Here is an 11,015-nt window from a genome sequence, read left to right as displayed (position 1 = left end):
ATTACAACAACAAAAAACAGTTTGGTTTAAAACAATCAAGAGTAGGCCTTTTTCTTTCAACTACAAATTAAGTATGAACGAAAGCCCATTCCAACTCTGTCACATTTCAAACTTTCTTCAGACGGAACTTTTATTTATTTATTTCACAGCAGGCCTCCCTCTTAAATAGCAAAGGAAATGTTGCTCCAGCTTGAAAATGAAAGGCACGGTAAGAGCTTCTTCTTTTTTTTTAATGGACTACATGGCGTTTCATGTTTGTACAGTAAACACAGAGCAAGCCCTTTTGTTAAACAACCCATTCAATAAATTCAGTTTGGGGAACTTACTGATAGGAGAAGTGACCTCGACATTTAGCCACTTGCCCTGCAGAACGAATCGTACCCGTGAGCGCTGCATGTTTCACCGACACCTGTGTGAATTACGCCGTGAGCATAAACACTAAAGGTGACAACAACTTCATTTATGGCGTGGGAGCACTCGAGTGCAATGAGAGCACATGAGCGTTTTTTTAAAGCAATTATTGAACACATCTATTAATTTTGATTATTAATCAGTAAACACAGTAGTGTTAATGATCACTGTTAACTAAGTTGGGTGGTGGTGAGGTTACTGCGTTATAACAAAGATTGTTAACACATTTCAACATGGATATTTCTTTCAAATGACCATAAAACCACATGGAACAATATTCTGAGAAATTAGATGAACCACTTTCTGATTCCTGTATGAAACATCGCCACTGGTTTGAAAAGATTAATACAATGAAATGTAATCAAAGTACTGGCAATAGCCACCTACTGTATGGCACTGTTAATGTGAGTTTAAGCAAACACAGTGTTTGACAATCAAGAGAACAGGAATCTTCTTCTTTTTTTTTTTACTATCATAGCTGAAGATTGAAAAGTAAACATTGTGCCTGAAATAAAAAATAAGACTGCTGATTCACAGAAGAACAGGCGATTAAATACACTAAGCCCACATCTCTATAGACTACCATTTAAATTTCACACTTTACACATTGGTCTGAATTAGATTGACAAAAAAATGATTCACCTATTATTGCAAAAATGTAAACATCCGTTCAATGTTTCATGACAATATCTTTGCAAATACAGTCAAAAATGTCCACTAAAAGTTGGCCTGTTTGCTATAGAAGATACTTGTTTTTTTAAATGTCATAAGACAATCAAGCAAAAATACAAACCATCAATTTTTTATTGTGGGTTTTTTAAAGCTTCTGGGTTAGGAATGTTCATCAGAAACTGAAACTCTCACATTATTGTTACCATCTAACCAGTAGCACTGAAATATTTCATTGATTAATTACTCAAGTACCAATTGTCTTGCTTTTCTTTTTCATTGTAAATGGAATACTTTATGGTTTTCAATTGTTAGTCAGACAAAACCAGCAATTTGAAGGTTTAACTTTAAGTTTAGGAACATTTTGACGGAACCTTTTAGAGACCAAACAATTAACCAATTACTCCACCAAAAGATTTCAAGATGAATCAATAATGTAAAAACGCTTAATAAAATGTATGCAATGTAAATATCTATATAGCATCGATCACAAACTCGAAGCTGTTTTTTTGCTTGATTGAATTTAAAGAAAGCATCTTTGATTTGCACCTCATGTCCCACGGAAGCCAAAAAAAACCTCCATATCAGAATTTGAGCATTTGTAGCATTTATAGCTAAATGCCCCTGCTATCCGTAACTCTCAAACAATTTACCATCCTATGTCAGATGAAAATATCACCTTGAAAAGATGAAAGCATCAGTCGGCCTGTGCTTCCGTTACCTCTCCTATCAGACAGCCAGTTTGTCAAGAAAGCAATCACTGAAATGAAGTATTAGCCAAATTCAACATTCTCTGAAATGGTACATACAAAATGTCTACTTCTCAGAAATAATCTCAGAAGAACACAACAATGCTACTTCTATTAGCAATTAAACATATGGTAAAAGATCTGACATCGCATAGGTTCCAATAAAAACAGTTTCATTTTGACAAGTACCTGTAGCTTCAACCGGCTACTGTTAGTATGTACATGTAGCAGCATAAAACCACCCTGGCTGTGATGATCAGACTACAAGATTACCATTCTTATATCTCGCTGCCAAATGGATGTCAATGCGGATGAGGTGGAATGTGCCGTTATTCTATCCTTAAAAAGTTGGGATTTTTCTAAAAGTGTGTGTCCTCACTGTTATCACCTCATGCCTTTCTGTTCTATTGTTTTCTACAAATCCTAATGGCACATTTGATTTTATTAATCATACAGTTTGGAAATATGTTTTGGCACTTCAAATATTTATAGTCTTTGTATTTTTCTTTCCTTTTTAAAATATAATTAAGCACAGTAATAACAGTAATACAGCAGAGTCCAGTGACAATTTGAGGTGAAACTTTGGTCTCCATATTACCAACTGGATTACAAAACGCTGGTCATCAAATAGAAAACAAATATCACAACTTGAAATTAAAGAATTAATAAATAAATAAATAGATACAAAACTGACTGATTATAGTCTCACAAAAATTGTCACTGCATGACTTTGCGACAAACTTGATTACCCTTTAAAAACAGATCATTCACAACTGATAACCGACAAATTATAGATTCAGCACTTTTTATGTGAGGTTATAGCTTAATGCCACTATTTGAGGTTGTCGATGTCTCCATCAAAACATGTAAATAAATCCTATCTATGATTCTGACTATAAATGTCTCTGAAATATTTGGCCCCCTGCTTTTGGTAAAAAGGACACGGTCCTGTGGCTCCAGTGGAGACAAAGAGCGTTTCAGTGGCCCAGGGTCAAAAGTGCAACGTGACAAGCGTAAACTGCGTGGACCTCCTGCCGGTCTGGGATGATGTGCAGTAGGTGTGATCGAAGATGATATGCTACTTTTTCATTTTGCTGCATGTGGATAGGAGAGAGCAAAGCTCGTTTAATCCATGTGTGCTACTTTTACCATCATTCAGTTTCGTATACTTCTGCTAATATCACCATCTCTTCTGTTCATATAATTATTGGACCGGACGAAACCATTCCCTAAAATATGATGAAATACAATTCCATAGGATTGTGTGCAAAATGCTATATCGGCATATAATAACAAATAATGGTCTCTTCTACCAGCCACAATATCAGACTTAAAATGCTTGTGATGAGGTATGAATATTGGCCAGCATCTTGGATGAACCATTAACCTTCATGTCAACAACTACTCTATTTTTTCATTGGATTTGAATAAAAAGCCACATTGTTGTCGAATAACTAAATTATAGGAACAATAATATAGAGTGGATATGGGTTAATGAATTTAAATGTTCTGATACAGTATGGCAATGACAGCTTCCATTGAAAACAGAGGTCTCTGCTCCAAGTCCAAATCTGACTACGATTATAGCCTCACAATTTATAAGGATAAAATCTCATATATATACGCATATATATATATATATATATCTCCAGCAAACATATGTGCAGAAAACACTGCAAACACACATATCTAATAAATAACACAGAATAAAATGGCAAATTCTCTTAAGAGATTTCTCATTTCCTTTTATACCCACAGATAGGTTTCAATAAGGTTCTAATTAGGTACCTGTACCATATTAGTCAGCCCGACAGTTGAATGGATGGATGACAGTGAAGGGTCCAGTGTGCTAAGATAAGGATAAGTCTTCGTCTGTCTTCATCTTTTCTCTTCAGTTTGAACACCGTTTACAGAGGCAGGTCTGTGCTGTTGTGGCGAGTCTTTCTGGAAGTCCCATCATCCATGGGCAGAGCTTTCTGCAGGTTGGACATGGCAGCAGTCTTCTTTAGGTCGATGACTGCGTAGCATTCACTGCGCCGGGGTGCCTGTGGGCCACATTTTTTGGGTGGTAGGCGCTGGTGCTGTGGCTGGGTCTGGGCACCCCCGCTGCTGAGGGATTGGCAGGGAGGTTCTCCCTCTAGGTCCACCTGGATGTAATTCAGCTGCCGGGATGGAGGCATGTGGCCGTGCTCACAGCCTCCGACCCCTGACCTTGATCGTCTGCGGAAATCAAAGCTAAATATTCGCCCCCCTCTGTCTGGCTGACAGGGCCGTGGATGCGGGGGGCAGGCGTGCCGGAGCCGGGGTTGGACCTGCTCTGTGTTGACATAGTTCTGCAGGGCATCTCTGTGGATGCCCCGACCATCCTGGTGATACCCGTTGGGAGTCCCAGGGCCCTCTGAGAACTCACACTCGTCAAAGTCCTCCTCCTCTTCCTCGTATTCCTCCTCATCATCTTCCTCCTCCTGTTCGTCGTCCCGCTGCAGAGCGCTGTACTCCCACACCGGCGGCAGAGAGGGCAGGTTCTCGTAGTTCAGCAGAGCGGTCCGACGATGACCTCCAACCACGCCCCTCTCGAAGGCGTAGCCCTGCGGGGGCAGAGAGGACGGGCCGAGGGCGTGTGGGTGCAGGAGGGAGTGGGTGTGACTGTCCCCAGTGCTGCTGCTGCTGCTTGAACCCAGAGACTGCGACACGCTGCTGGGACTCAGCCGCTGCTTGCGGCCACTCCTCAGCCCGTTGATGTTCTCGTAGGTGAGTTCGCCGCCCTGGCAGCTGCCCGGGTGCTCAAGGCCTGGTTGCCGATGCGCGCGGTGATGGAAATGGTGATAGGAGTGAGAGTTGCAGAGGCGCACAGAGGACTCGTCCACCTCCATCTCTGAGCCTGTTGCACCCTCTACTGGTTGAAGGCTGTGAGGATTGTGCCCGTGCCTCTCCCTGTCTCTCTCCAGGAGATGGCGTTGTGCCGGAGTAGGGCCAAGCATGAATTTGACCTCCTGCGAGGACGGCTGTAAGAACACCTGAGGATCATTATGCTCCTCCAGGGGACAGCACCGCAAGTTTGACGGGGGATTTCCTTGACCCCCGATAGGCATGGCTCCTCGTGTTGTTTCAGGGAAAGAGCCGGGCCGCACCTCGGGCAGGGAGTGCACACAGTGACGCATCGAGAGATCCCCCTCCATACTAACAGTATTTACATAGGTGTGGGTCTGTTGGGGATAACAACAACAGAGTCACACCATGAACTAGCACAGATACAGTGAACTGTAAGCAACATGAATCAGTCTTACCTGGTCTTCCAAACCCATGAGGCTATGTCCATGATCATCAGCAAGAGAGGGTTGGGAGGAGTCTGCTCTGATTGGATAACCAGGGTATCCATTGGGGAAAGCCTGGACAGGGAACGCTGGAGCTGCAAACACACATTTGTATGACAACATGAAGACACAGAGAAATTAAATGCAAGATGGCTTTTTTGATGTGGTCGATCGACAAACATGCTCAGAGAAGCCAGAGAAAATTATGTGTTTTGAATCGTATGAACTATCAAACATTTATTGTAAAAAAAAGGCATCGAGAAGTTGTCTTGAAGGAGTCTTCCAATCAATGTATTTTGTCATCGACACTCCAGTTCGTTTGTTCTCATGTTTGAATTACTCAATGTATTGTAATTTCATGAATTATTATTCAAATGTTTTTTCTTTTCTTTATAAAAGTAGCCAAACCGTGACATGGTTAAAAAGATTAATTTTGGATACAGAAAGTTGAAAATAAAAACAAGTCTCTCAATTGAAACAATAGAGGGTGTTTAATCCCCAAATATTTCCATCCATCCTGGCTCCATCAGGTTGGTCATATATGCCAAGTGGCATCATTCATTCATCAACTTATTGCATACAGTCTCAGTTTCCATGCCAATCTTTGAACTGAAAAAACGCCGTACTGATAATGATCATGTTCTCTAAAAGAAATACAAACAATAATAATAAATTCAAAAAACCAATGTTATTGCAAATGACATCATTCTAATAATTCTAACCCGACTGTTGACACACTTTACTTAGTTTTTTGTCTGAAGACTCTATATTTAGATGCTCTGAAAGTGAAGGATTACATCATAAAGCTTCCTGGCAATGGCTTTTGAGACTCATTTTATAAACAAGATCGGAATTTTATACTGTTCCGGGTACGATAACAGTAACTTTTCACCCAGCCCTAACTAGCCAAATGAAGGGTCTATGTCTCCACTTTACTTGGTGCATTTGGATACTTTTGTACCTGTGACTCAGAGTCTATTAATAACTCAAATAATCTTCTAGATGTATTGTTCTACTGCTGCATACAAATTTTACAATTAATCTCAACTGTATAATTAGCTTTTCTTTACGTGTGTGTGTGTGTGTGTGTGTCAGACTCACTGTTGGGAGTCTGTGGTGTGCGAGACATTTCCATCTCTGGTGTGTGACCACTGCGACTAATCATCATAGACTCTTCCACCACGTTGATGCTGTTGCATTGCATTAGCTCCTGAAGCAGATTGAAGATCTCTTCTGCCTGGGAGCACTTGAATGCAAAGATTCCTAATCAAACCGACAAATTACCAACATTGTTAGTTACAATTAATCACCGGTAGCTATGATGAGACACATACAGTAACTGCCTGGCTGAAGGATAGAAGTTATATCATAGTTACATAAATCATTGTTGAAAAGCTGTTAACACACCATATCAATAAATAGTCAACGGAAAATGTCTGTCTGCCTCTCGAAAAAAGGTTTAACATTTAAACATCTCGGGCTGTTTACATGACAAGGTGGTTACAAGCACACATGGGATGGCCCCTCTCCTTACGCGAATTATAAAGAAATGTGGTAAAAGCACAACACATTAACCACTCTTCAAAGGTCCTGTAGATAAACTGAGGGGCTGAACACTTCAAATGTATCATCATAATAATAATAATAATAATAATAATAACACATTAAATTTCTATAGCGCTTTTCATCGTACTCAAAGACGCTTATCATGATGGTTTCTTTCTTGTTACATCTTCAAAGTGAATGTTTAGGCTACTTCTTCAGTTTTTCAGTCGGAATTTTAGCGTTCTGGTATTAACAGAAATGATAAAGAAGCTTTTTGGGAGCCCATGAGCTCTTGGGCCCCTGGACCCGGTAGGCCCGTTCGGTAATCCACCCATGCTCCTCTCCACTAACACCACATTTTACTTGTGAAATCAAAAATGTCCCTTCTCCGTGTTAGAGGAGCCCGTATATTCTGTTATACTTATAACTGCTTATTGGATGGTTGAACAGCCTTGTAAAACCCTTCCTCCCACACCGTTTGGACTTTGCATTAGGGGGGATGTGTGCGACTATTTCTGTAGTTTTTTCTGGAGGATGAAAATCCAATATTCACACTGACTTCACGCAGTGATCGGCCAGCTGTGCAGAGATGAGATAGGAGCCAGGGTTTCGATTCTTGACACAAGTCTTACCTTCAAACTAAGCAAACGGTCCAATACAACATTATGAACGTCCTCCAAGAGGGACGGTCTGAAAATGTGCGATGGTTACTTCTATATTTAAATCAGGTCTTCCCTTTTCACGAAGACAGGCTTTCTCTACAAAACTTTTGATTTCCTTTGTGGTTGGACAAGTAGTTTTTAATTACCAGAGTAACCCAGCCTAGTCGTAGAGTGCAACAGGAATGAGACTTCAAACTTGAAAATTGGTTTGCCTTTTTTTTTACTTTTGGGTTTTTGGTTAGATGCCTGAAATAAGGTGTGTGGTTAACACAAGCTTAAGATTGTATAACGTCTTGTTCTATGATATAAAATACATCAATAAATCGCCCTCAAGAGAATCTTTAAGCTTTTATATTTCTTAAAGGCAGACGGTAACAAGTGGCTAAATTAGAATACTAAACGTTGTCTCTTATAGCACAAACATTTGATTTTTACTGCCAATTGCATTCAAGCTACACAACTCCATTCTCCCTGCAGCACACGTTGTGCTCTGTGGGTCAACGTCGCAGAACTCATGGTCAAAGTTGTCCAACAGGACGAGAGGTTCAGATGATGGGGATGTCGTGTCAGTTATCTTTCACGATGGCAAGCAGTTGTTGCACCAAACGCTCACTTTAGGTCTGGCCATTGTCAAGCTGATATTGTGTAGTCTGAATACAGCACACGTTTTCACAGCAGTTACTTTGATTCGTCACAATAGGAAAAGCACTGACGACTAACATTAGTGCTCTGTTCTATTAAAGTGTGCCCGCAAGTCAGGATAGTGTGCCGTAGCTATATGGAATTCATCCAACATCAATTTTAATATTCACTCCTGCTTTTCCTACGGTGGCATGTTGTAATATTTTCAGTTTACAAATGGTTAACATGTAACAAGTAACTAGAAAATAGAAAGTACAAAACATCATCATCTTGACACGGGCTGGACAATCTATTCTGGCATATTGATATTGTGAGACTAGATATCATCTTAGATTTGGGATATCGTAACATAGTTTTAGTTTTAGTTTTAAAGCCTGCATTACAGTACGGTTATTATTTGAGGCGACTGCGGGTCAGTGGTTAGCAGACACGTATCCCTGAATTGTTCCCTGTAGCTGTGTCTACGGTGTATGAATGCAACATGATTGTAAGTCGTTTTGGATAAAAGGGTCTGCTAACTGAAATGTAATGTCTTTAGTATTTCGTAAAATATACTGTGATGTTAAATTTTCTCCATATTGCCCAGCTCTAATCATGACTCTGGCACTGAATCAGAGAAACATTTGCTCACCTTGCCCAGTCTGACAGCGACGACCGCTCTCAAAAGAAAACAGGTTGGAGTCGTAGCCGTAGCGGCGCAGGCAAAGATACGGCCACCGGATGGCGTCTCTCTTACGCGTGTGAAGAATGAGCTCGGTCTGGGTAAGCTCCATGATCCCAGAACCGAGCTCGTTGCCCTCATCGTCCACATTGGTGACCTAGGACAGCGGGAAGAAATATATTACATGGGAAAAAAGTGCAGATTATTGCAATACACTGTCAAATGCATTAGTGGAAACATGCAGGTGATTACCAGCCCAAAGATCCAAATAAATGTGTTCAATTTAAAGTAAATGTGAAATTATTTACCTTAAATTTGGTGAGATGGTTGTCTCGGATGGGGTCTCTGTACAGACAGCTCCAACAGCTCCCCATAGCTTCAGCAGGCCAGCTGAAACCTGTCATGGAAGCAAACATCACCCACTGCCATTAACAATATCAGCAATTTAATGTCAGTTATCCAACTCGGACAACACAACACTGTACATCCCACTTCAAGGAACAGGCACACACACACGTCTTACTCAGTCCAGGCCATCAGCGTAAAGGGATTTACGTATCAATCCCAGGATCTTCGACTGGGCATCGTCGTCACAAGCCAGTTAGTTTGTTGGACTGACTTCTTCAAGAGGAGCATCATGTTCTCCCTCCTGAAAACGTCATCAACGTTTAGGTTTAGAACTTTTGATACAAGCAAGCCTCAAATATAATAAGCAGAAATATAAGTGGCCTAAACCTGCTGCATGTGATCCTTCCTCTTTCTTCTCTCATTTCCTGTCATCTCTCTATTATTCAATGTCTATATAAAATGTCCAAAAAAGACTCGTGCAAAACATTTCTACAATATTACTTTTTTGGGACAAAGTTACAGTGACATTTGAGAGCTGTTGAGTTTCTGCCCATCTGTCAAAATGATTAAATATACCCCATAACTAATTAATACAGCAGGCAATGTCTTCATTCCCTGATGAATAAGAAAGGATGGATGAAACGGATGCTGGCTTAGATTAAGTCCCACAACATGTTGCTGTCAATAAAAATAATAATAATTAAACTGAGCACTGGGTTTGGCTAACCTGAGCTGACCAGTGCATTCCATGGGTCCCAAAAATAGAAAGTGGACTTTTGAGTGGGAAATTATTTCGTCGAACACCTCCTCTGTACAATCACAAACAAACCAGCCCAAATAGTACACATTATTAAAAGAATGCTGTGCTTTATTCTTTCACGACAGAGTTTCATTTAAAGTTATTACTGTAAATCACAAAATATGCATGTGTATTTTTAAATCAGGAATGAAAAAAAGAAGAAAAAAACACTGGATTATCAGAACAAATATTCTCAAACAATTGTACACATAAGTGCTTTGAGCTCTTGACAAAACCTCACAGCAACATCTCCTTTTTTGAGGATTTTCCCTGTGATTTCTGCTCCTTGTCAACCTCACATAGCCCTCCAAACCAATTTCAGATCAACACCGCCGCATTATGTGTACTCTAACCTGGGCCTCCACATCTGACTGGAGATGCCAGGCTGGACTCCACGCCACCACCAATCCACAGCTACCTCGAGTCAATGTAGAACTAAAACAAACACAAAACGGAGAGCTACGCTACTTTATAGACACTTGCCATATCGCCCATTGATTGAACAGGCTTCCCCTCCATCTGGGCTATTTACAGCAGGAAAATCACAGCCTTTTGCTCAATTAGCCAAGCCGACGCAGAGCTCCCAAAACAAGCCGCCAGCGAGGCTCCGTCTGCCCGGCCGGTGAGCCGAGACTCCGGCTCAGCCACCGCGGAGCCAGCACACGGACTCTAACTGCACAACGACACGGTCCAATGGCCATTTCTTCTCATTGGTGAGAGGATACAATAGCTTGAACACATAGCAGTGAGGACGGCGGCGATGGTTTGCTACTCACATGTCTGGCACGGATTTGTATTATTTTTATATTAGCCCTAATGCGAAATCAGCATTGAGACTGCGATTAGTGGTCGGCGGCTGCTGCTGTGGCGTGATGCGGCGTGTGGCTCTTGCACGGCGGAGAGGCGGACACAAGATGCAGTGAGAGCAGTAAAAATGTTGTTATTTTTTCCTCCTTTTACGCCCCCCTACTGCAGCACGGGCCTCTGCCTGTATGACATTTCCCAAGCAGCTGGGGTGAGAGTTCACCGCCAGACAACGAGGCTGAGAGGAGCGACAAGAAGGTAAGAAACGCTGGAGGACCACGGAGGAAAGGTGCGTCTGGCTGACGGATGGGAAGGAGGGGTGAACCAATCAAACAACTGAACTGGGAAGAGAGAGCATCTCTACCCGGGAGTTTACTAGAGATGCCCATCATATGTGTGTGCATAACTTTT

At 41.4% G+C, this 11,015-nt stretch overlaps 1 protein-coding gene across 3 annotated transcripts; it reads right to left on the bottom strand.

Moving 5' to 3' along the window:
- Positions 1-209: 209 nt before the first annotated feature.
- Positions 210-10,318, bottom strand: frs3 (fibroblast growth factor receptor substrate 3). 3 transcript variants are annotated; one of them, XM_056438099.1, is made up of 7 exons: positions 10,154-10,318; positions 9,177-9,302; positions 8,962-9,050; positions 8,624-8,810; positions 6,245-6,406; positions 5,117-5,238; positions 210-5,035 (listed from the first exon to the last, which is right to left on the bottom strand). In XM_056438099.1, the coding sequence occupies exons 3-7, from the start codon at positions 9,025-9,027 to the stop codon at positions 3,737-3,739; spliced, it is 1,836 nt and encodes a 611-aa protein (XP_056294074.1). In that variant the 5' UTR covers positions 9,028-9,050; positions 9,177-9,302; positions 10,154-10,318; the 3' UTR covers positions 210-3,736. The 3 variants fall into 3 exon arrangements, with proteins under 3 accessions (XP_056294074.1, XP_056294073.1, XP_056294072.1); XM_056438098.1 differs by lacking the exon at positions 10,154-10,318 and adding an exon at positions 9,729-9,787; XM_056438097.1 differs by lacking the exons at positions 9,177-9,302; positions 10,154-10,318 and having other exon boundaries at positions 8,962-9,137.
- Positions 10,319-11,015: the final 697 nt, after the last annotated feature.

The sequence above is a fragment of the Pseudoliparis swirei genome, chromosome 18 (genome assembly GCF_029220125.1).
Source record: "Pseudoliparis swirei isolate HS2019 ecotype Mariana Trench chromosome 18, NWPU_hadal_v1, whole genome shotgun sequence".
In the NCBI taxonomy this organism is placed as follows: Eukaryota; Metazoa; Chordata; class Actinopteri; order Perciformes; family Liparidae; genus Pseudoliparis; species Pseudoliparis swirei.
Note: the sequence above shows the minus strand (reverse complement) of the source record. Positions and strands in the feature narration are given on the sequence as shown.

Bases quoted from the DNA above. Each gene is read 5' to 3' on its own strand.
- frs3 (XM_056438097.1), bottom strand. From the start codon at position 9,069: ATGTTTGCTTCCATGACAGGTTTCAGCTGGCCTGCTGAAGCTATGGGG. The intron at 6,407-8,623 runs GTGAGCAAATGT...CGGTTTGATTAG, and splicing joins TCGCTGTCAGACTGGGCAAG to GAATCTTTGCATTCAAGTGC. The intron at 5,239-6,244 runs GTGAGTCTGACA...GTGTGTTTGCAG, and splicing joins CACACCACAGACTCCCAACA to CTCCAGCGTTCCCTGTCCAG.